At 38.8% G+C, this 22,098-nt stretch overlaps 1 protein-coding gene and 1 long non-coding RNA gene across 12 annotated transcripts in view; one reads left to right on the top strand and one right to left on the bottom strand.

Moving 5' to 3' along the window:
• LOC132541871 (uncharacterized) overlaps positions 1-22,098 on the top strand; it is a 300,702-nt gene that overhangs the window by 39,666 nt on the left and 238,938 nt on the right. The gene's annotated exons all lie outside the window — the stretch shown is intronic.
• The window catches only part of CFAP20DC (CFAP20 domain containing), a 307,663-nt gene that overhangs the window by 204,004 nt on the left and 81,561 nt on the right, over positions 1-22,098 (bottom strand). For all 11 annotated transcript variants that reach the window (XM_060203003.1, XM_060203000.1, XM_060203002.1 and 8 more), the window contains exon 5: positions 8,978-9,092. In XM_060203003.1, the coding sequence (XP_060058986.1) occupies positions 8,978-8,995 (18 nt within the window). In that variant the 5' untranslated portion in view covers positions 8,996-9,092. The remainder of the gene's footprint in view (positions 1-8,977; positions 9,093-22,098) is intronic.

Below are 22,098 nucleotides of genomic sequence, written 5' to 3'. Positions count from 1 at the left end.
TCTCTCCTTATCTTCCCCTCCCCTCCTAATTTCTCTCTGTTCTATCAAATAAAAAATATGAAGGGGAAAAAAGGGAAAAAAGGAAAAAAAAGGAAAAAAAAAGAGGTAAACTTACAATGTTGGCACCAAGCCCCAGCAATAACCCTGGTGACGAGGAAAAAAAAAAGAAAGAAAAAGAAACAGAACATACAAAAACAAACAAGCAAAAAAAAAAAAAAAACAAAGAAAGCAAAGTAGACCACTGGTTACAAACAAATAACACAGAACTCTGGTCTCTGGGGGGTTGTATAGTGACTGGCATGTACCAGTGTGGGTATGAAAATATTCATGCAATCTCATTATTCTGCAAAACAATGTTAAATTGCTAAAAATAAGTAAAAGAAGATACCAAGAAAAGACAGAAACGGGCTGTAGGTATGGACTGACCTGCCAACACCCATGTCCAGTCTAGAAGCAATTATGGAAGGCAAACCTTTCATTTTCTGCATCCCATCAAGAATGCTGATTGATACTCTGAGAGGGGTAAAAGTTGGGGGAAGATGACCAGAGGGCTCTGAACTCCAATTCCATCAGGACCCGGATAGAGAAGATGGAAAAAAATAAATAAATAAAGGCTGGAAGGACACTCAGAAGTAGGAAGTGTGACTTAGAAAGGAAGAGAAGCTTGCAGAAGGTGGAAGGTCTGGCTTCTGTAATTACTTCCCCGCTGAACATGGACATTGACTGGTTGGTCCATACTCCCTGTCTGCCTCTCTCTTTCCCTAGTAGGGTGTGTCTCTGGGGAAGCAGAGCTCCAGGACACATTGGTGGGGTCTTCAGTCCAGGGAAGCCTGGCCAGCATCCTGATGGCATCTGGAACCTGGGAGTTGAAAAGAGAATTAACATACAAAGCCAAACAAATTGTAGAGCAATCATGGACCTAAAGGTTGGAATAGTGGAGAAGAAGTATTGGGGGGGGGGGGGTACTCACTGCAAACTCTAATGTACTTCTGCTTTCAGGTATATATTTTGTACTAGTTTATGGATACATGTGAACATTTGCACTATCTCACTGAACCTGATCTATATCTAGGTTTTGGGACATTATTAGGAAATGAACCACCTGGGATAGAATTAGATAAAACTATGAAAGGAAAGGTCTCACCCGAGTAATGAAGCTAAAGGGTTGTCATTCCACACCTGAAGTCTCTGGACACAGTCTGAGCCATGTTGAGGTGGCAGTCATTGTGTTGATTAGGTTGCGATCAGTAGATGCAATATTATTTGATATGAATTGGGAGAGGCATGCGGGAAAGTGGGCCCTACCCTAAGGTTCCAGGACTGGGGGAAATATAGGCTCTATAGTGGAAATGTGAGGTTCTTGCTGTCTCAGGGTTCAAAAAGACAATGGATAGTTATTGTTATCATCACATTATTTGGTAATTGGGTTAACTTTGAAAAGTCCCTTTGTTAGGGTTGCTATTGGGGAGGGGATGGGATATGGAGATTGGGTGGTGGGAACTGTGAGGCGCTGTACCCCTCCTATCCTATGGTTGTGTTAATGTCTACTTTCTTAAAGAAAAAATTTAAAAAAAAGAAAGGAAGAGAAGGCAAGATCATAGGAAAAAAATGAGCAAATACAACTAAATATAGATAGAAAGTTAGAGAAACGATAGTCAACCAATATCTGTGATATTGGGAGAACTGTTTTTTAAATTTTTTTATTATATTTATTTATTTATTTATTTATTGGATAGAGACAGTCAGAAATCGAGAGGAAGGGAGAGGGAAAGAGACAGAAAGACACCTGTAACCCTGCTAGAACACTTGTAAAGCTTTTCCCCTGCAGGAGGGGACTGGGGCTCCAATCTGGGTCCTTGCGCATTCCAACATGTGAGCTCAATCAGGTGCACCACCACCCAGCCGCAGTTTCTTTCTTTCTTTATTTTTTAAAGTTTTTATTTATAAAATGGAAATACTAACAAGACCATAGGATAAGAGGGGTACAATTCCACACAGTTCCTACCACCAGAACTCCATATCCTATTCCATCCCCTGATAGCTTTCCTATTCTTTAACCCTCTGGGAGTATGGACCCAGGGTCATTATAGGGTGCAGAAGGTGGAAGGTCTGGCTTCTGTAATTGCTTCCCCGCTGAACATGGGCGTTGGCAGGTTGATCCATACTCCCAGTTCTAATACGGTTTCTAATGAAGGGAATGGAGACACGGAACAGAGATGGTGAGAAAGGTGTTTTGTACATCAATATTAAATCACTAAGAAAAATTTAAAAATATAGATAGATAGATGATAGGTAGATAGATAGATAGATAGAGATATATAGATTTTGAAAAGGTGGGTCCAGGTAAATAACTTAGTGAGAAAAGCAGGAAGGATGTGAGTGAACCTCTATCACTGATGGGCTGAGTGGACTCCATGGGAGACTTAGGAGAGCTAAGTTCAACATCTATAACACTGAGCAAGAAAACAGACTCAATATCAATAATTCCCACTTTTCCTAAGTAACAAAGAAAGGGCAACTATAGGGTGAACTTTAGACTGGTATTGGCCTTTTACAACAGACCCAAAGACAAAAAGCAGGGAGGAAGGAAGGGACTAGAAGGAAATTAGAGACCCACTACACTATGGTGCAAGTTATCAGTTAGTGGGAGTGGTGAGCAGACATCTAGCATGAGATGATAAGAGACTATGCACACATGACCACTATGTAGATAGTTGTCTACAATCAAGACATGTTGGGAACACAGGTCACTTACGGTGAGCAAAATGGATTATGGGACATGAACATTACCAGTGCACAGATACAAAGACATCAATTAATTTCTCTATCATTTGATTGCTACATCAATGGATGCCTTATAATCAAGAAATCAATTGAGTTCTCCCAATCAAGGGAATTAAAAAGTCAGAAATCGGGAGTCGGGCAGTAGCATAGCAGGTTAAGCACACGTAGTGCAAAGCACAAGGACCGACATAAGGATTCCAGTTCCAGCCCCCGGGACCCCACCTGCACGGGAGTTACTTCACAGGCAGTGAAGCAGGTCTGCAGGTGTCTATCTTTCTCTCCCCCTCTGTCTTCCCCTCCTCTCTCGATTTCTCTTTGTCCTATACAACGACATCAATAACAACAATAACTACAACAATAAAACAACAAGGGCAACAAAAGGGAATAAATAAATAAAAAGTCAGAAATCAGAAATTTATGGGGAATTTTCTGATTTATGAAAGTTATTTTGTAAAGTGAAATGATTTTAAACTATTGTGTTTTGACACTTACTACCTAAATATCAATAGTTGCTAAAATATAAAAAAAATATGGGCAGTGCTTTGAAAAAGAAGCAGAGAACTGGAGTCAATACCAGATAGTACCAGGGAAGACCCAGGATATGGTATTTTCAAATGAGTTCCTCTCTGAAGAAATTTCCTCTCAAATATGACTTGGTTTACTTCAGTAAGGGCTATGTGGAAATAGAAAGTAGTGGGGGAAACAAAACAAAATGCCATGTTGAACTGAATTCTCTTGAATTGGGAAGAAACTGAGGAAAATGGAAGCAAGTTTTAGAAATTATACTTGAGTTATCCTGGACATTTGTGCAATTGCCAATAACAGTTAAAAAAAACTTACATAGGGACCAACAGGTAATGCACTGGTTAAGTGCACATAGTACGAGGCATAAGGACCCATGCATGGATCTGGGGTTGAGCCCCTGGCTTCCCAGCTGTGTGTGGAGGGGTTTGCTTCACAAGTGGTCTGCAGGTGTCTATCTTTCCCTTCCCTCATTATCTTCCTTTCCTCTGTCCTATCCTATATAAAAAAGAAAGAAACAAATGGCTACCAGGAGCAGTAAATTCATAGTGCAGGCACTGAGCCTCAGAGATAATTCTGGAGGCAATAAACAAACACATACTTTGTCTCTAATAATGTCATTATTTTGCCTTCCCTTTCCAGTGGCAAATTAAGACGTGCTAATTTATTCAACAAACACTAATTGAACACTTACTATGAATCAAGTTCCTACTAGAGATAAAAGTAATAAGAGGAATTTACAGTTTAAAGGGGATGACAGACAAGTAAGTGGATAATTAAGACACAAGTATAAACTACTGCATTTTTCTGTTGACTGTAAAGCATTAATCCCCCCAATAAAGGGGAAAAATACACAGGTAAACAAGTGTTACGAAGATTACAAATTTGCCAATGGCAGTGATAATCTATACCCCCAAAATCTAATCTAGGAAAGTCACAATGTGCTTCCTGGAAGTAGGGGAAAAAATGTAAGCAGCAAATAGGAGTTATAATCTTCATCTACAGCTTTGTCCTCACTAGTCATTCTAAAAAAACCCAAAATTAAAAAAAAAAAAAACCATGCTCAATAACTAATGTAAATCACCAGAACCTCAATCACACACACATTTCATATTATCTATTCTTGCAGATGAGTAAAATAAGTGCAGGCACTTGCACAGGGTCCCATCAGTAGTAAATATCAGAACTCATATGTCATGCCCTTAACTCTAATACTACTATTTACAAGTATGTATATATATATATATATATTAAGAACTTAGCACATGTTGTTTTACCTTGAAGTTCTCAGTGGGATGGAATGCATTACAGAATCAGATTCCTTATCTTTCCTAATTGTTTAGGGTAGACTCAAATGTACTTTCTAGATTCTATCTGGCATGTTTAGAAGAAAAGTTCCAGATAGTAAGATTTTTTTATTCTAAATATATACATATACATATACATATATACATATACATTATGGGCTGAAGTCACCTAACATAGAGACTAATTTAATTTCTTTTTCTTTTTTTGCCTCCATGGTTATCGCTGGGGCTCAGTGCCTGCACTACAAATCCACTACTCCTGGAGGCCATTTTTTCTATTTTGTTGTCCTTGCTATTATTGCTGTTGAATAGGACAGAGAGAAATCGAGAGAGACGGGGAATACAGAAAGGGGGGAAGAGAAAGACAGACACCTGCAGACCTGCTTCATTGCTTGTGAAGCGACCCCATTGCAGGTCGGGAGCCAGGGCTCAAGCCTGGATCCTTGCGCAGGTCCTTGTGCTTTGCGTCATGTGTGATTAACCCACTGCACTACCGCCCTCCCTCCTCCCCTAATTTAATTTCTTTATACTGGATTCCCCCCCCAAACAACTCCATGTAAATTTGTGCTTGTATCTCTTTTCCTTTTGTATTTTCCTATTGAATGATCAAACTGGGGGTGGGAAGATGAGGCAGAGACATGAGTTATGGAACTCAGCCTTACAGAGCTTAACAGCTATTTTCTTCAGAGTTTAAATGATCCACTTACTATGTCATTAGATTCCTGGCATTGCCAGCCATTTTCCATCTAGAAGAACTATTTGTTAAGTATGAAAATTAGTTTGACAAGCTTACTTCCTCTCTCAGCAAGACATTTGTATGACTTATTTATCATAGAAAGGCAGTAGTTTATTTTATACCACTGTACTTGCATGTTTGGGTGAAAGTACACTATGCATGTGTGTATAGCCATGTATACAGACCAGTTTAATTTTCTAGGCATAAATACCCAGGCATTTCAGAGTTAACTGACAAGGATGACTGAATACACGAAAGTAAAGTAATGACAAATTTGATTCATTAACCACACAGAGACTAGTGTACTGGTTTCACATATGATTTAATTCTTGGAAACCACCTAACAGTGAACTCTAAACAATCTTGGAAGAAAAAATAAATCAATATGTAAACATAAGAAGATGAATGCAATCTTATTTGTAAGGCATTTTATTTAGTGTCTTAAATTATTTAACTATTGTGAATGGAATATTTAAATTTTATCTTTGAACATTTGAGAGTTTCTTTTAAAATTCTACTGTTAATATAGTCTATTAATGTCTGCCCCAACTTATCCATCTCCTTTTACTGAACTGCCAGTCTTCCTGTTTGCTAGACTCAAAAGCTCTAAAATATCTCAGATGATTCTCATCTATTGATCTACTCAAACACCAAGCTCAGCAGATGGACTCTATGTCTTTACATTTAAATTCTTTTAGTTCACCACCCTGCCTCCTTTCCTGAGACACCAAACTTCTCAATGAAATTACTAATATATTTTTGATAGTTACAGCTCCAAGTAACCTCATTTTCACAATTCTCCCAGGACTGGGCTATCCTGACCTGCCACTTGAGGAAGACCAGTTCTGTAATGAATACAACCTGCAATGTTTCCAGCTGTGACCATGAGCCCTGGGTCGGGTGGATGGAGGTAAACAGTTAATTCCAGCCATAGAATTTTTTATAAGAATGGGAGCTATTCTCTGTGCCAATCCAACTTTCTATCCCTTTTCTCTGCTCTGACACCATTTTCTCAGACAATATATTTTTTGTTGAAATATTATTATAAACAATACATTTGTGAGTGTCATAAGTTTTATTTCCTTTGCCTGAGATTTTATAGCAAGATTTCTTAGCACAATGGTTTGTCTCTTGGTGGTCATTCACATATTCAGTAAATATCAAGGGCGAATCCTGTAAAAACTATTGAGAGATTTTTCTTAAAAAAAATAAAGAGAGAGAAGGGGCAGAGTACTATATCTTCATGAGGATCAGAATCAACAAACTGCTCATTTTAGATACCTCTGAGTTAACATATACCCTTCTAATTTATAAAATAAAACTTGGTCTGTGTACTGAACAAAAGTTTGTTTATTCAAGGTTATTGGAACACTTCAAGTAATTACCTAGATACAAAGTAAGTTAATACACTAATTCTCATCTTAAGCAGATGATATATGAAAAAGTGATGTTTTGTCAGACAATATTTTTATCCAACTGCATCCTAGATATCAAACTCAAGCAAAAGCTACCATAGCCGTAGTCTCCTAGAAACATGCCTAAAATGGACTTCCTCAGGCCACCCCAACAGCTGGGGCCCAAGTCAACGAGTCTTGAGATTCCCAAACAGACAAGATGGGCCAAGATCTCGAGTAAATTCCTATCTCCATTGTTACCGGTCATCTCTATCAGGAACAAGACAATAGACAAAAGACAATGTGGGTCCCCATAGGACCTTGACCTCAATGTGGATCAACAATGGTAGAGAATGTTCAATCCTCCAAAGGGAGGCTGGACAACATACTCTATCTTCCACCTGAGGAAGTCAGGTCCTGAAATTGGGGCAGCTTGGAATGTTCCTAATCATGGAGCTCAGATCTACAGGGATGCAGAGTCTATATAGGCTCCTAACCTGAATATGGGCCCCAGATAAGATCAAATCTATGGGGTTTACAGTCAACAATAATGGGTCCTTTTTCCAGCCATGACATCATCTCTGCAGACAATAACTTGGGTCCACCTGCATATCAGGTGTCAGGCTCAGAAAAAGAAAAAAAAACACTAGTATAGTCATGGGGCCCTTTGGAATATACCTAAAATAGGCCTACTAACTATCTACAAAACGGAGACCACCAAATCTTCACCTGCACTAATCCAGCCTTTAGGTTCATGATTAGTCAACAATTTGTTTGGCTTTATATGTTAACTCTTCTTTCAGCCACCAGGTTCCAGATGCCTTAAATCCATCATTTCATTTATACATATTGTTGGTACTATGTGTAAGCCTGATAGAGTTTAGGGAGAACCACCCCCATCCTTGGATGGAGGTCTGAGAAGATAACCTCTTGGTAAGTCTCTCTCAACCGAGGTGAGCATATGGTGGGAAACTCAGACTTGGTTCTTTCCTTCTTGACTCTCAGGCCCACAGAAACCCCAGTACTTCCCTCCATTAACTGCAGGCCACATGGCCGCAGATTCACTTATTCAAAGTCACCTTCTGATCACAGAAGAACACACCTTATCACACACTTCATCACACACCTCAGACCCCAGACAAGAGAAATTCCAAACTATATGGCTTTTTGATATCCATCTTCTCTCTGTCTCACCCTACGGGTTTAACCCCTATGCTTCTCTCAAATACCTTTGGAAAATTAAGTTGCTTGCGTCATGGAGAATAACTGTCTTATATCTCATCAATTCCCGTCATACCAGCCCCCTACCTTAGGGGCATGCCAACCGTTAAGAAACCTGTAATTTCTGACATATTTCAGTAATATTCCCTTTGTTTGTTTTTCTATTTAACTCATGTCCACTTTGCTAATAAATGGATTCTACAGATTCTAGGCATGCTAAGAGTCCCCTGGTGTCTTTTACTTCATGTCACCCCTGTCGTGAGCGAGAAAGAACCAGTCCGTTACTTTTCCCCTGGAGAACACCCCGCCAGAGAGAGACCCCGAAACTCTCCTCTCCTCCCCTCCCCTCCCCTCCCCTCCCCTCCCCTCCCCTCCCCTTCCCTTCCCTTTTCCTCCCCTTTCCATCTTTTCCCCTTCCTTCCTTCTTCTTTCTCTGTGAACCTAGGGTCTCACACGTGTGATTTCATGGATCCTGGGCTGTTTTTATTCAAATAAAAGACAGGCAGCATGATCACTTTAGCATCACATATACTGGAAAGAACTAGAAGGCAGGCAGAAATAAAGGAGATACCAGAACTTCCTCTGGTGTCAAGGTATCTCCTTTATGGTGCCAAGGTTCAATCAAACCTGAGTCATGTACACGACAAGGCATACATACCCTGCCTGGTAAGCTCTCTCTCAAACCCAGAATCCTAGTCTTTCAAAGTGCATAATAAGTACGGTCTCATCTATGAATCCCTTTCTTATCAAGCCGTCAGATGTCAGATTTACTTCTTTCCCTTTCAGTGTACTGGTCGTACTTCCTCATTCTCCTATGCTTGTAGATAATCTAGAGGTTCAAGTAACTATATTCTTCTACTTGTTAGATTTTTCAGGCAAAGGCAGAACATGAATTTTATTCATATTTTATATTGCAGAAGTACTTAATAAAGTACCTGATAAATAAAGTGAACCATTGTTAATACTTGGTGAACTGAATTTAATATTTTAAGCAACATTTGCATAGCACTTACAATTTTACGCTTGATCATGAAGAGTGGAATTTTTGCATGAAGTGGGGTTGAGGACAATTCCTTATGGACCGTTGATAAATATAGTCTTCTTTTGATATTGCCCAAATCAGTAATTCTGATAAAAGAATAGAAGAAAGATTCCCATCAACATAATAACTACCTCTTTGGATAATCATCAAAATTATACAATTTATCATAAAGGCCCTTTCCAACAGGGAGATCAAACACAGATCTTAAGAACTGCCATTTCCTTTCAAGACATAATAGAATTTCTTCCTTAAATTCAAAGTGCTCACAAATCTGAATGTATGAATTCACTTAATATGCTAATTTATTTCAGTACTCTATACTAGATTTCCTCAGTCTTTCAGTCTATGAAAAAATTCAATTTGTATGAGGTGAGAAACTGCAAGCCTTTAATAACCATGCTTGTTCCAACCCTTTAAGCTGGTGTTATCTTGGGACACACTGTCACCTACTAAATAGGAAAACATTATGGGTTTCTTTCCCTAAAAATGCACCTGTCATTTTATATGGGCTATGAGTCTGCTTAGAGACAGACACAAACCACTGACTGTCAGTTTCACTTCCTAAGCACATATCTTTGAATTAGAAATATAATACACGACTTTCCTGCTCACTATTCAGGTCAACCTACAATGATACCAAGGATACTGGATCTGAACATCGTTAATAGATTTAGACCACAGTCGTAATCTAAAGATTATGTTTATTTCCAATTGACATAGCCTCTTTGTTGTTGTTGTTGCTGCTGCTCTGCTTCCTTTAGGTCTCAGAGGGAACATGGCAGGCTTAAAATTGCCACACATTTCAGGCAGTCATAGCGATGTTTCCTTACAGATTCTTTTTTAAAACCAGAGAACAGAGAGTCCCCCTCCCCCATCTTTAGTAACTTTCTCTATATGTACTAGTGGGCAATTTTTTAAAAAATATTTTATTTATTATTTATTCCCTTTTGTTACCCTTGTTTTATTGTTGTAGCTATGATTGATGTTGTTGGATAGAACAGAGAGAAATGGAGAGAGGAGGGGAAGACAGAGAGGAGGAGAGAAAGATAGACACCTGCAGACCTGCTTCACCACTTGTGAAGTGACTCCCCTGCAGGTGGGGAGTTGGGGGCTCGAACTGGGATCCTTATGCCAGTCCCTGTGCTTTGCGCCACCTGAGCTTAACCTGCTATGCTACTGCCCGACTCCCTAGTGGGCAATTTTGTACAATCCCTGAAATAACATTTTACTTCAAAGATGCTACCAATAGTTACAGTGCAAGTAATTATTTTAAAACCAAAATAATTTTTTCTATAATTCTCATTTTTTTATTATCTTTATTTTTTTATTGGATAGAAACAGAAACTGAGAGGGAAGGGATAGAGAGGGCGAGAGACAGAGAGATACCTGCAGCACTGCTTCACCACTTGTGAAGCTTTCCCCTTACAGGTGGGAACTGGGGGCTCAAACCTGGGTCCTTGCACATTATAACATGCGCTCAACCAGGTCCGCCACCACCCATCCCCTTTCCTTTCTCAATTTAAAAAAAATTTTCATATTTATTTATTTATTTTCCCTTTTGTTGTTGTTGGTGAAGTAGTTATTATTCTTGTTATTGATGTTGTTTTTGTTGTTAGACAGGACAGAGAGAAATTGAGAGAGGAGGGGAAGACAGAGAAGGGGAGAGAAAGACACCTACAGACCTGCTTCATCGCTTGTGAAGTGACTCCCCTGCAGGTTGGGAGCCAGGGGCTTGAACCGGGATCCTTATGACGGTCCTTGTGCATTGCACCATGTGTGTCTCGTGTGCTTAACCTGCTGCGCTACCACCAGACTCCCTCCTTTCCCATTTTTAATTACATTATTTCTTCCCTCTAAAATACTCTAAAGCACATATTTTTGTAGAATAACTATAATGGACAATGTTAAAAAATAATAGAGTAAGATGAATGAGAGATTTCAGAATGTGCCCTAGACCAAAAATTTTTCTTGACCTGTACTGAATGATACCCCATAGCTACATAAAAAGCAGCAAAGCCTTTCAATAGTCAAAAAATAATAATAATAATTAAAACATAAAAGAAGACTTGCAGCTAACAGGAAAAAAAAATCAAACCTGTCATTTGCTATACAGTGAATGGAAATGGATGAGATTGTGTTAAGAAAAATATACCAAAAAAATAATAATAATATGCCAGAAGCAGAAAGCCAGATAATGGATGACCTCAATCACAAGTGATATATAAAGAAACACAGCGATGGTACTGAAAAATTAAAACATAAACACTTACATATCCTATGACAACATATCTATGGCTAAAAAGTGGAGACAGTAGGTAGGACCTGTAGTGATATCTGCTTTTCTCATTTGTAACATTTTTCTTAATCTTAAATCAATATCACTCTGACCTATCATTTCATTTTGTCAGATATAGACAGACTGTTTTGCAGACACCTATCTTGGTAAGATGAGAAACTGTACCCAGGTGCCAATTACTGTACTGTAAATCATTAAACTCCCAATAAAAAAAAGGAATTCTGACACTAAAAAAAGAGAGACAGACAGAGACAGAGGGGGAGAAGGAAAGGAGCAAATTGTGTTGGGAGCTGAGTTTAACTTGGGTTGCCAAAAGAGCAAAGCAGGTATCCTCCCAGGTGAAGTATCTAACTGGTCTTCTCTGGTTTGTCACAGTGCCTGGGATTGAGCCTGGGGCCATTGGTGCATCCAATATGACAGTCTGTAGCACAAACTGCTATGCTATTTTCCTGGACCATTGTTTATCTTTTTTTTTTTTTTAATGCTTGACATTTTAAGGTTTCTCTTTGCTTTTAATGAATCTCTGATGTTATTTTATTTTTACTTTCCTTGTACTTTGGGTTTAATTGTCAATTTGATCCCAAAATATGGGACCAGCTTATTAGAATGAGAAGTTACATCACCCATTTCAACCTTGTTTTTTACTCATGTATGCATTTTAAATTATAAGTTTTCCTCTAAGTATTATGCTAGCAGTATCCAACAAATTGATATGTTACATTTTAATTTCATTCAGTCGGGATGCGGCATCATCTAAGTTCATTTCCCACGTCTACGCTCGACCGGACCTGCCAATATACGCGGATATCTTCGCCAACACTTGACGTCTCGTCACCCAATCTGGTCCCCTACGCCTACACTGAACTTCTCTGTTCCAGTCTCTTGGAAACAGAGCTGGCAGTCAGCTGAGGTCAAGAACAAACACCTCATAACAGACCCCTGCAAGCATCAACCCGGCTGTCGGTGTTCTCTTTTTATAAAACACAGTGTACTCTCTTGTAGACCTCTACAGGATCTTGCCCTCAATGTAGGTCAACACTAGTAGGGGCTGCCCCATTCTCCAAAGGGAGGTTGGGTCAACATACTCTGACACTCAAGGAAGACTGGTCCTGCAATGAGTGCAGCCTAGATTGTTCCTTGCTATGACCACAGAATGCGAGCTCAGACCTATAGGCTCCTGTGCTAAAGAAAGAGTTATTCTACCATCTTTGCAAAAAATAAATATGCAACCCTTCCCTATCTCATAATCAAGAATAGTTTGGTTTTGGAGGGAAAACAAAATCATGTGCTAAGCTTAAATGGCTCTGAAAGGAAGCTGAATTGCTACTTAAAAAAATTAAAATTAGTCATTCATGAGAGAAAGAATATAAATGCAATGTGTGACTACTTAACAGCTTCATTAAGCTCATGTGCTTTTTTGGGGACAATTTAGTTGCTGTAAGAAAGACTTCGTGTAAAACAGCTCTTCACTCGAAATGCAGGCTGATTTTTTACCATTTAAAACCTCCTGTGACCTAACAAAGCAGAAAAAGACAAGCAACATGCGTTGCTCCTCTTGCACTTGAAGATATCTCTACAAGTATGTGTGATACATATGCATATGTACTTTTAAAAAACACATGAGTTAATACATTTTTACATTTGTAAATGAGCATTCAACTCACAAGGGTCAACAGTATGAGTTAAAAAAAAGCAATGAGATTATGTTGAGAAAATAATGAGGAAGTCAACAAGAAAATCAACTTCATTTATTACAATACTAGTAAACAGCGGGTGTATCACTCTAGCTCTAGTCATTAGATATTCATACCAGACTTAACATCTTCATTTGCAAACCAGTTTAAAGTAAATTTACTTTTCAATTCACACTTTTATCTTCATTTCTCATTGACAACTTTTTATCACAATGAAAAATTCAGTGAGTATTTTAGCAAATAGTAGCCATCATCCAAGAGTATAGAACATTTTTTTTTTATTATCTATTCATTTGTCTCTATGTCCAGTCATTTGCAAAAATTTGTGAGTATTCACTTCAAGTCAGAATAAGCTTTCAAAACCCAAGTCAGACTTCTGATGGTTTGGCTCATTTGTTAGATTAATTTCTTACCAAAGTCAAATGGTATTTCTCTTTCTTGTGACCCACAAATTGCCCAATATGAATGCACATCTTCAGTGATGTTACCAAAGTACTTGAGATTCAACTACATGGAAGCTGAACTTGCAAAACTATTACATCAGCTTTTCCTGTATCTCTCCCTGACGAATGAAATAGATAAAAATAATTGGGGTGGTGGCTTTTTTTTTAACCACTGCTTCACTTATCATTAAGTTTCCCCTCTGTAGGTCGGGGCTGGGGCCCTGAACCTGGGGTCCTTGCTCATTGTAGCATCTGTGCTCAATAGGACGTGCCACCACCCAGAGTTGCAATAGTCTTGAATAGAATCTTTGTTGTCTGTGTGAATTTAATAAAGAGAATTTTTTTTTTTCCTCCAGGGTTATTGCTGGGCTCAGTGCCTGCACCATGAATCCACCGCTCCTGGAGGCCATTTTTTTCCCCCTTTTGTTGCCCTTGTTGTTGTAGCCTCGTTGTGGTTATTATTAGTACCACTGTTGATGTTGTTCGTTGTTGGATAGGACAGAGAGAAATGGAGAGAGGAGGGGAAGACAGAGAAGGAGAGAAAAAGACAGACACCTGCAGACCTGCTTCACCACCTGTGAAGCGACTCCCCTGCAGGTGGGGAGCCGGGGCTTGAACCCGGGGCTCAAACTGGGATCCTTACGCAGGTCCTTGCGCTTTGTGCCACGTGTGCTTAACCCACTGTGCCACCACCTGACCCCAGAGAAATTTTCTTAAGCAAAAGTCAATGTACTCTTGAAATTATTAGGTCTTTTAATAAATCACTAGGGGAAAAAGAAACTATCTACTGTTTAAATCTGTTAAATTTCAGTCATGCCAGAAGATTACAAAGTTTTCAATTGCAATTTAGATAGTACAAATCTAAGCAAATTTATCAGCTTGGAAAATCCTACTTCTTGATATTCTGAAAAATGTCATGGAAATGAAGCTATTATTAGATTAAGTGCCAAACCTTAGTTCTTGTCCCAGTTCTGGGATTAATTGATCATTGAGACCTTTGAATTCCTTCAGGTCCCCATTCTCCATTTGTGTCTTTCTAAGCACTATAATTCAGTAGCTCCTGGGCTTTAAGACCGAAGTTATTAGTCCCCGCAAGCTTCACTGCCCATGTCTGAAAGTTTTGATAAATGCAATTTGTTGAAATTATGTATACTTGATTGGTGGACTATAAGGTACCGTAGTAAATTTAAATATGCACATCATCAAAAATGAGTTAGGAAGGTGGAGGAAGAACCTCTGAAAATTCCTCCATAAAGTTATGAGAACACTGACAAAAAATATCAAAGCAAAACATGAGACAATTGAAAGTAGAAATGGAAATTCAATAGTAATAGTTGGAGACGTAAACTCAACTGATCTTTGTAGATTAGCAAAGAACTAAATAACTTGAACAACACTATAAACCAGCTAGATCTGACACAAGGAGACAATCCGCCTAGAAACAGCAGAATACATACACTCAAGTGCACATGGAACATCCTCCAAGACAAGCCAGTCATATGTTAGGACACAAGACCTCAGTACATTTCAAAGGATAAATAACTAATGTAACTATTATGGAATAAGATAATCAAACAAAGAAACTGGGTCATCTACAAATAAATTAAAACAAATGAATATATCTCTAAATAACAAATGAGTTGAAGAAATCACAAGAGGCACTAGAAAATATTGTGACATTAAAAAATTAAAATATATATATAACACTTGTTGGTGTTATAGGGTGTGCACAGCTGTTTTCCAAAATATAACAAAACAAATAGGAGGTCATGAATGTAAGGCTTAAAAATTCACAGCTGGGAGTCGGGCGGTGGCGCAGTGGGTTAAGCGCACGTGGCGCAAAGGGCAGGGACCAGCGTAAGGATCCCGGTTCGAGCCCCCGGCTCCCCACCTGCAGGGGAGTCACTTCACGGGCGGTGAAGCAGGTCTGCAGGTGTCTATCTTTCTCTCCCCTCTCTCTCTGTCTTCCCCTCCTCTCTCCATTTCTCTCTGTCCTATCCAACAACAAAGCAACGTCAACAATGGCAATAATAACCACAACGAGGCTGCAACAACTAGGGCAAGAAAAAGGGGGAAAAATGGCCTCCAGGAGCGGTGGATTCATGGTGCAGGCACTGAGCCCAGCAATAACCCTGGAGGAAAAAAAAAATTCACAGCTATAGATCTCTATATTAAGATTTAAAAAAATCACAAATCAGTAACAATCTTCTACCTTAAGATATTAACATTTGTATTGCACGAAAGTAAAAGTCTCTGGGGGGGGGGGGGAGAGTACAGGTCCTGGAAAAGGATGACAGAAGACTTAGTGTGCACTGTATTGTTATGTGGAAAACTGAGAAATGTTGTCCATGTACAAATTATTGTATTCACTGTCAAATGTAAAACATTAATCTCCCAATAAAGGAAAAAAAAAGAAGTAGGAGTTTCCTCAGGAATAAAAAAGATATTAACACATATGTTCATAGCAGCATTATTAGTGATATAGAAAAAGTGTCAACAACCTATTGATGAATAAAAAATCAAATAAACAAAATATGGTATATCCACAGAATGGAATTAACCAGTGAAGAAGGAGAGAAAACTATAGTGTTGGAGGCATTTGAGAATAGATGATTTGTTTCCCCCTCCCTGTTGGTTACTGAAGTGCTTTATAAATGTAGGTTATTACTCCTTCAGTTCTATGCTTCTAGTTAATTTTTCACCTTTATTTTCTGTTTTCCTTCCTGCAAGATCATTCATTTTCAAGAATGCATTATAGTGTGCAAGGACAGGAGTTCAAGCCTCTGGTCCCCACCTGCAGGGCAGGAAGCTTTAGGAGTGTTTAAAAAAAAAGTGGCAAAAAAGTCTCTTCTTTATATCCCCTCCCCATTTCAATTTCCCTCTGCCCTATCAAATAATTAATACAATTCAGGCAATTTAAGTAAACAGGCATTTCTAACATGAATGAGTGAATTCCAGTTATGAGACTCTTAATTACAACCACTCTCTTGCCCTTTTCCTCCAGTATAATTTGTCAACAAACATTTCTGTATTTTAAGAAATATGTGCCAAGCACTATAGCCTTTTCTTTATACACTGGTTAGGGACTTATTCTAGTCAACTGACTCTTTATTGAATTGAATAGTGCTATCAAATGTTATCATTTTTAAAAGACTACAATAAAGAAGATACTTGGCATGAGAAGTACAGTTTTCCAAAATCAGTTAAAGAAGTTCACATATCAATGAAAGTGCTATACAAACTCTGGTTGTTAAGAGATTTCAAATTGCTTAATTTTGAAAACCTAAAAAAGTTGCTGTAGAAGGGAAACACAAAGCAATATTTGACAAAGTTTGGAGTCTTGCACCAAATTAAAAAACTCTGGTGTGGGGAATAGCATATATTTTCAGCTTCATTATAGACAGGTGGGGGTAGGGACACAGACCTTTGGTGGTGAGAATGCTCATTTCCCTTCGTGTTTCTCCTGATTCATACCTCCTGATTGAGGCTGCATCTGCTGATCTCAACCAAATCAACACAACCAGTACCACCAACTCGACATGTTTCACTTGGGACTGTATCTAGAGATGCCAGGCATGAGATGTCAACCCTTCAGTTCCAGTAATTTGGTGAGACCTTTCCTAGCTGATAGGATTCCTTAGTTCTATTTTGGGTGGTGCAATTCCTAATAAATCCACAGAACCTAGATATAGACCAAGGACCATGAGATAGAGCACATGTACACATGTATTCAGAAGTTAGGAGAAAATATATACCATAACGTAAAGGTGTGCAATAGTCTACAGTGACCTAAATAACTGCAGCAAGTAAAAAGACCTAAAAAAGATACCACAAAGTACTTAATCAAATATTTTCTACTTAGAACTAGATACCTTCCTCACTTACTCCCTATTTCACTTCCCTCAACCATTCTAAGAACAACTGTGTCAAACAAAGTAAGGACTGCAAAAGCTGGATAAAGGCAAGAGACTGGCACACTTTAGTGACAGCCCTTTTGGTCACTACTAGGCTACCCCATGGTCCAGGGCCTTAGTCAGGGAATCCTGGTATTCCCACATTGATATGATGGGCCGAGGCCTCTAACATATCCCTCTCTCCACCATCACTGGTCATCTCCCTTAGGAACAATATTATAAACCCTCCTGTGGGCCTCTACAGGACATTGCCCTCAATGTAGAACAACAATGGTAGAAATTGCACCACTCTCCAAAGGGAGGCTGGGTAAACATTTGCCACTTGAGGAAGGCTAGTCCTGAAATGAGTGCAGCCTAGAATGTTCCTACCTATGACCACAGAATGCGAGCGCAGACTGACATGGATGCAGAGGTTACAAGGCTCCTATGCTAAATATGAATAGACATGGACCATAGGTCAGATTGTGTGGTTTACAGTGAGCAGTTTTTATATACTATTCCCATATTTAGGAGCTTCTCTCTGCCCTGATCCAGCTTTCTAGTCCTATCCTGAACTCTGACACCATCTTCCCAGACAACACTTTCAGCCTACCTGCACATTAGCTGTTGGGCTCAGTCAAAAATTAATAAATTATAGCTGCCTTGGAATATACCTAAAAATAGACTTCTTAGCTCCTTCTAACATGAATACCCCAAATTTCACCTGCTATACTTTTACCTTTAGGTTCCTGATTATCAAGCAAATTGTTCTGCTTTATACCTTTGTGCTTTTCAGCTACAAAGTTGCAGATGCTGCCATGACACCAACCTGACTTCCCTGGCAGAGGAACTCACCAATGTGTCTTGGAACATCATCTCCCTAAAGCTCTACCCCATTAGGGAAAGACATAAACTGGATGGAAGTATGGATATACTTGTCAATGTCCAAATCCAGTGGAGAAGCAATTACGGAAGCTAGACCTTCCACCTTCTACACCCCACAAAGATCTCTGGTCCATACTCCCAGAAGGATAAAGAATAGGAAAACTTCCAATAGAGGGGAGTTCATATGAAACTCTGGTGGTGAAAACTGTACCCCTCTTATAATACTATCTTGTTAATCACTATTAAATCACTAATAAAATAGTTGCTGTATATTGTTCATTTCTGACATTTTGACAATAACCAATAGGGAGAAAAATTTGAAAAGTTTCCTTGAGTGCCTCCAACATTAACTCTTTAGATTTTTCTCTCTTTTCACCCATGTTTTCCTGAATTTCATCATTATAGCTACAAAAAAAAATTCAATTCTTTCAGTACAATTTATGCATCCTTGCTCTACTTATAAATGAAAATCTTATATATACTTAAATGGAGGGCATTTTCCAAATACCTGAATACATACTTACATAGGTATTTATATTACTAGTAGGAAAAGAAACAGAAGATAAATTTAGAAGTTTTATTTGAAATATTTACTTATGTTTTGATATAGAATGAGAGGACATGAAGACACACCAAGCACTCTGACATGATCATGCCTGTAATGAAATCCAGACGCTAACACAAGCAAATCCTGCACTCTATCCACGGAGTCAGAGATTATTCTTAAGTATCTAAATAGAATATCTACATGATCATTTTAGTTGCTTAATGATACCTATGGAAATTATTGAAGAAAGGGACAGATTAGTGTGACATTGTAGAAAAACATTTCTAAGACAGAGTTCCATTCTCACTACCAAACCAATTCCCAAAGAGAATAACTGATACTGTAATCTCAGACAAGCAGATATTCATATACAATCTCTGAAAGCATTCACAAGAAAAAAAAAACTTAAAAATAGTTACTATTGGAAAATGATCCCAAATATCATTAGTAGGTATTGTTTTTATTATAGAATATAACTTATGAAAGGAAAAGCTTTAGCCCATTAGGGTAACATAATGATCAGTGGAAATTTATTTATTTGTTTGAAAAACAATAAATATCCTACACAAAACAATGCTGTCTTAGGGGTCAGGCGGTGGTGCACCTGGTTAAGCATGCACAGTACAGTGCAAAAGGACACAGGTTCAAGCCTCTGGTTCTCATCTACATGAGGAAAGCTTCCTGAGTGGTGAAGCAGGGCTGCAGGAGTCTCTCTGTCTCTTTCCCTCTCTATTCCTCCTCTACTCTCAACTTCTCTTTGTATCTATTCAATAACAAACAAACAAATAAATAAAAAACAAAGTCAGAGAATTTAATTTTTTTTTTCTAAAAACCAATGCAGTGTTCAAATAAGGAATATGTTTAAAGGGATATATACATTTTTAATTTATTTTACTTCTAGAGACCTCAAAAAAGACACTATGCAACATTTTACAGGTACACAAGGGAAGTGTAGCTAGGGTTGTTCTGCGAGGCTCAATCTCATCTGGAGAATCAATAGACTATCCTTCGAGGTAAGAGCACAACAATTTACTTATAGTGGTTTATTGAGTGCTTAGTTCAATATGAGTGGACATTTTGTCAATAACATTCTAATGGATGCTACAGATGACAGTTCAATGCTATAATATACAAGTTGGGAGGCCATATGATAAAATCTATAGGTCCCTGAAGTCACAGGATGATCATTTGTGGAGAACTTAAAGAAAAAAACACCAAGAGATGTCTTAATGCAAGCCCTGATGATTTTTTTTTTTTTTTTTTGATGCAAAGCACAAACAGATTTGGTCATAGCTTGCATTAGTGGTAACACATTTCAGCTATCCTTAAAAATTCTAATAGGTGAAAGGTGAAATTAGAAAACTTCTCTTCATCCAAATTAGTCCAGAAGCTTATCAATGCAAACAAACACATTTCCCAATTTAGTCAGACAACATGCAGAATTCACTGCCTGACTATAATACTCTGTTTAAGAATAAGAGCTTGAGATGAGGAAGCAAATGAACTCACTCAGTCTATAGCAATTCAGTGTTCCAGCAAAGGTCTATGTGTTATCATAAGCAATATTTCTATCAGTGTTAAAGCAGAAGGCAGAGTTTTTAGAAGGGACAGATCTATGGCTTATTTCATGGGGAGAAGTAAAACACTGAGTATTCTTACAGTTGATTTCTCAAGCACACATTCAATTTTTAATTTTTCTAAAGCTGGATATGCATGTAAATTTTTTTTCCTCTGGGGTTACTACTGGGGCTCAGTGACTGCATGATGGCTCAGTAACCATCAGTGGCCATTTTGCTTTTCTTTCATAGAGGGTGAGAGACAGAGAGGCAGAAAGAGAAAAAGAGACAGAACTGAGACATCTGCAGTGCTGCTCCACCACTTGTGACACTTTCCCCTTGCAAGTGTGGATCAAGGAGCTTGAACAGGATGTTAAGCATGGTGATATGTGCACTCTACCAGGTGCATCACCACTGGCTCCTTATATATTGTTTGACCATGACTTAGAGGGCTGGGGAAATAGCATAATGGTTTGCAAAAGACTTTCATGCCTGATGCTCTGAGGTCCCAGGTTAGATCTCTAACACCAAAAACCAGAGTTGAGCAGTGCTTTGGTCTCTCTTTCTGTATCTTTCTTATTCAAATAAATAAAATACTAAGATATAAATATTACTTTGAGGAGGCCACAGAGCAAGTGAGAGATGACAGTGCATAGATTTGGAAGGGTGAGAGAGATATTAATAAGTATATATGCTAATCTCATTCATGTCACTGTGCCCTTTCCTTAGTGTTCCTCACATTGCCACTTAATATATTCTCTCTTCCTCTTGCCCTCTTCCTGCCCCTCAAACCCAAGTGGGGATCTGGTATGTCACAAGCAGTGCTCTCTGAAAACAAACATGTATTGATATTTACTAACCATGTGGCAGGATCTGAGGATATAAAAATTCTGGGTGATTTCTATGTGTTTGCAAAAGTTTCACAGGTTCTCGTCAGGTATTTGGGGTAGTAAAGACAACAAAGGGAAGTACTATGAAAACTGACAAAGACAATATGGCAGCACAGAACTATTATAGCTGCCCTTGTCAAGAAAGAGCAACATCACATTTTTATTTTTTTTTTTCCCCTCCAGGGTTCTTGCTGGGCTCGGTGCCTGCACCATGAATCCACCGCTCCTGGAGGCCATTTTTCCCCCTTTTTCTTGCCCTAGTTGTTGCAGCCTCGTTGCGGTTATTATTGTCATTGTTGACGTTGCTTTGTTGTTGGATAGGACAGAGAGAAATGGAGAGAGGAGGGGAAGACAGAGAGAGAGGGGGGGAGAAAGACACCTGCAGACCTGCTTCACCGCCCGTGAAGTGACTCCCTTGCAGGTGGGGAGCCGGGGGCTCGAACCGGGATCCTTAAGCAGGTCCCTGCGCTTTGTGCCACGTGCGCTTAACCCACTGCGCCACCGCCGGACCCCCCACATTTTCCTTTTTTGTCGACTATATTCTTTAGGTTCCTGATTAATAAACAATTTTTTCTGATATATATATTGCCTCCAGGGTTATCACTGGGGCTCGATGCCTGCACCACAAATGTATTGCTCCTGGTGGCTAATTTTTTTCCTTTTGTTGCCCTTGTTGTTTTATCTTTGTTGTTATTATTATTGTTATTGATGTCATTGTTGTTGGATAGGACAGAGAGAAATGGAGAGAGGAGGGGAAGACAGAGGGGGAGAGAAAGACAGACACCTGCAGACCTGCTTCAATGCAGGTGGGGAGCTGGGGACTCAAACCTCTGCTTTATATCTTTTCAGCCACCAAGTTGCAGATGTTAATATGATCCCAGCTTGACT

The sequence above is a fragment of the Erinaceus europaeus genome, chromosome 12, assembly GCF_950295315.1.
Source record: "Erinaceus europaeus chromosome 12, mEriEur2.1, whole genome shotgun sequence".
NCBI lineage: Eukaryota > Metazoa > Chordata > Mammalia > Eulipotyphla > Erinaceidae > Erinaceus > Erinaceus europaeus.
This window is presented reverse-complemented; position numbering and strand designations above follow the sequence as displayed.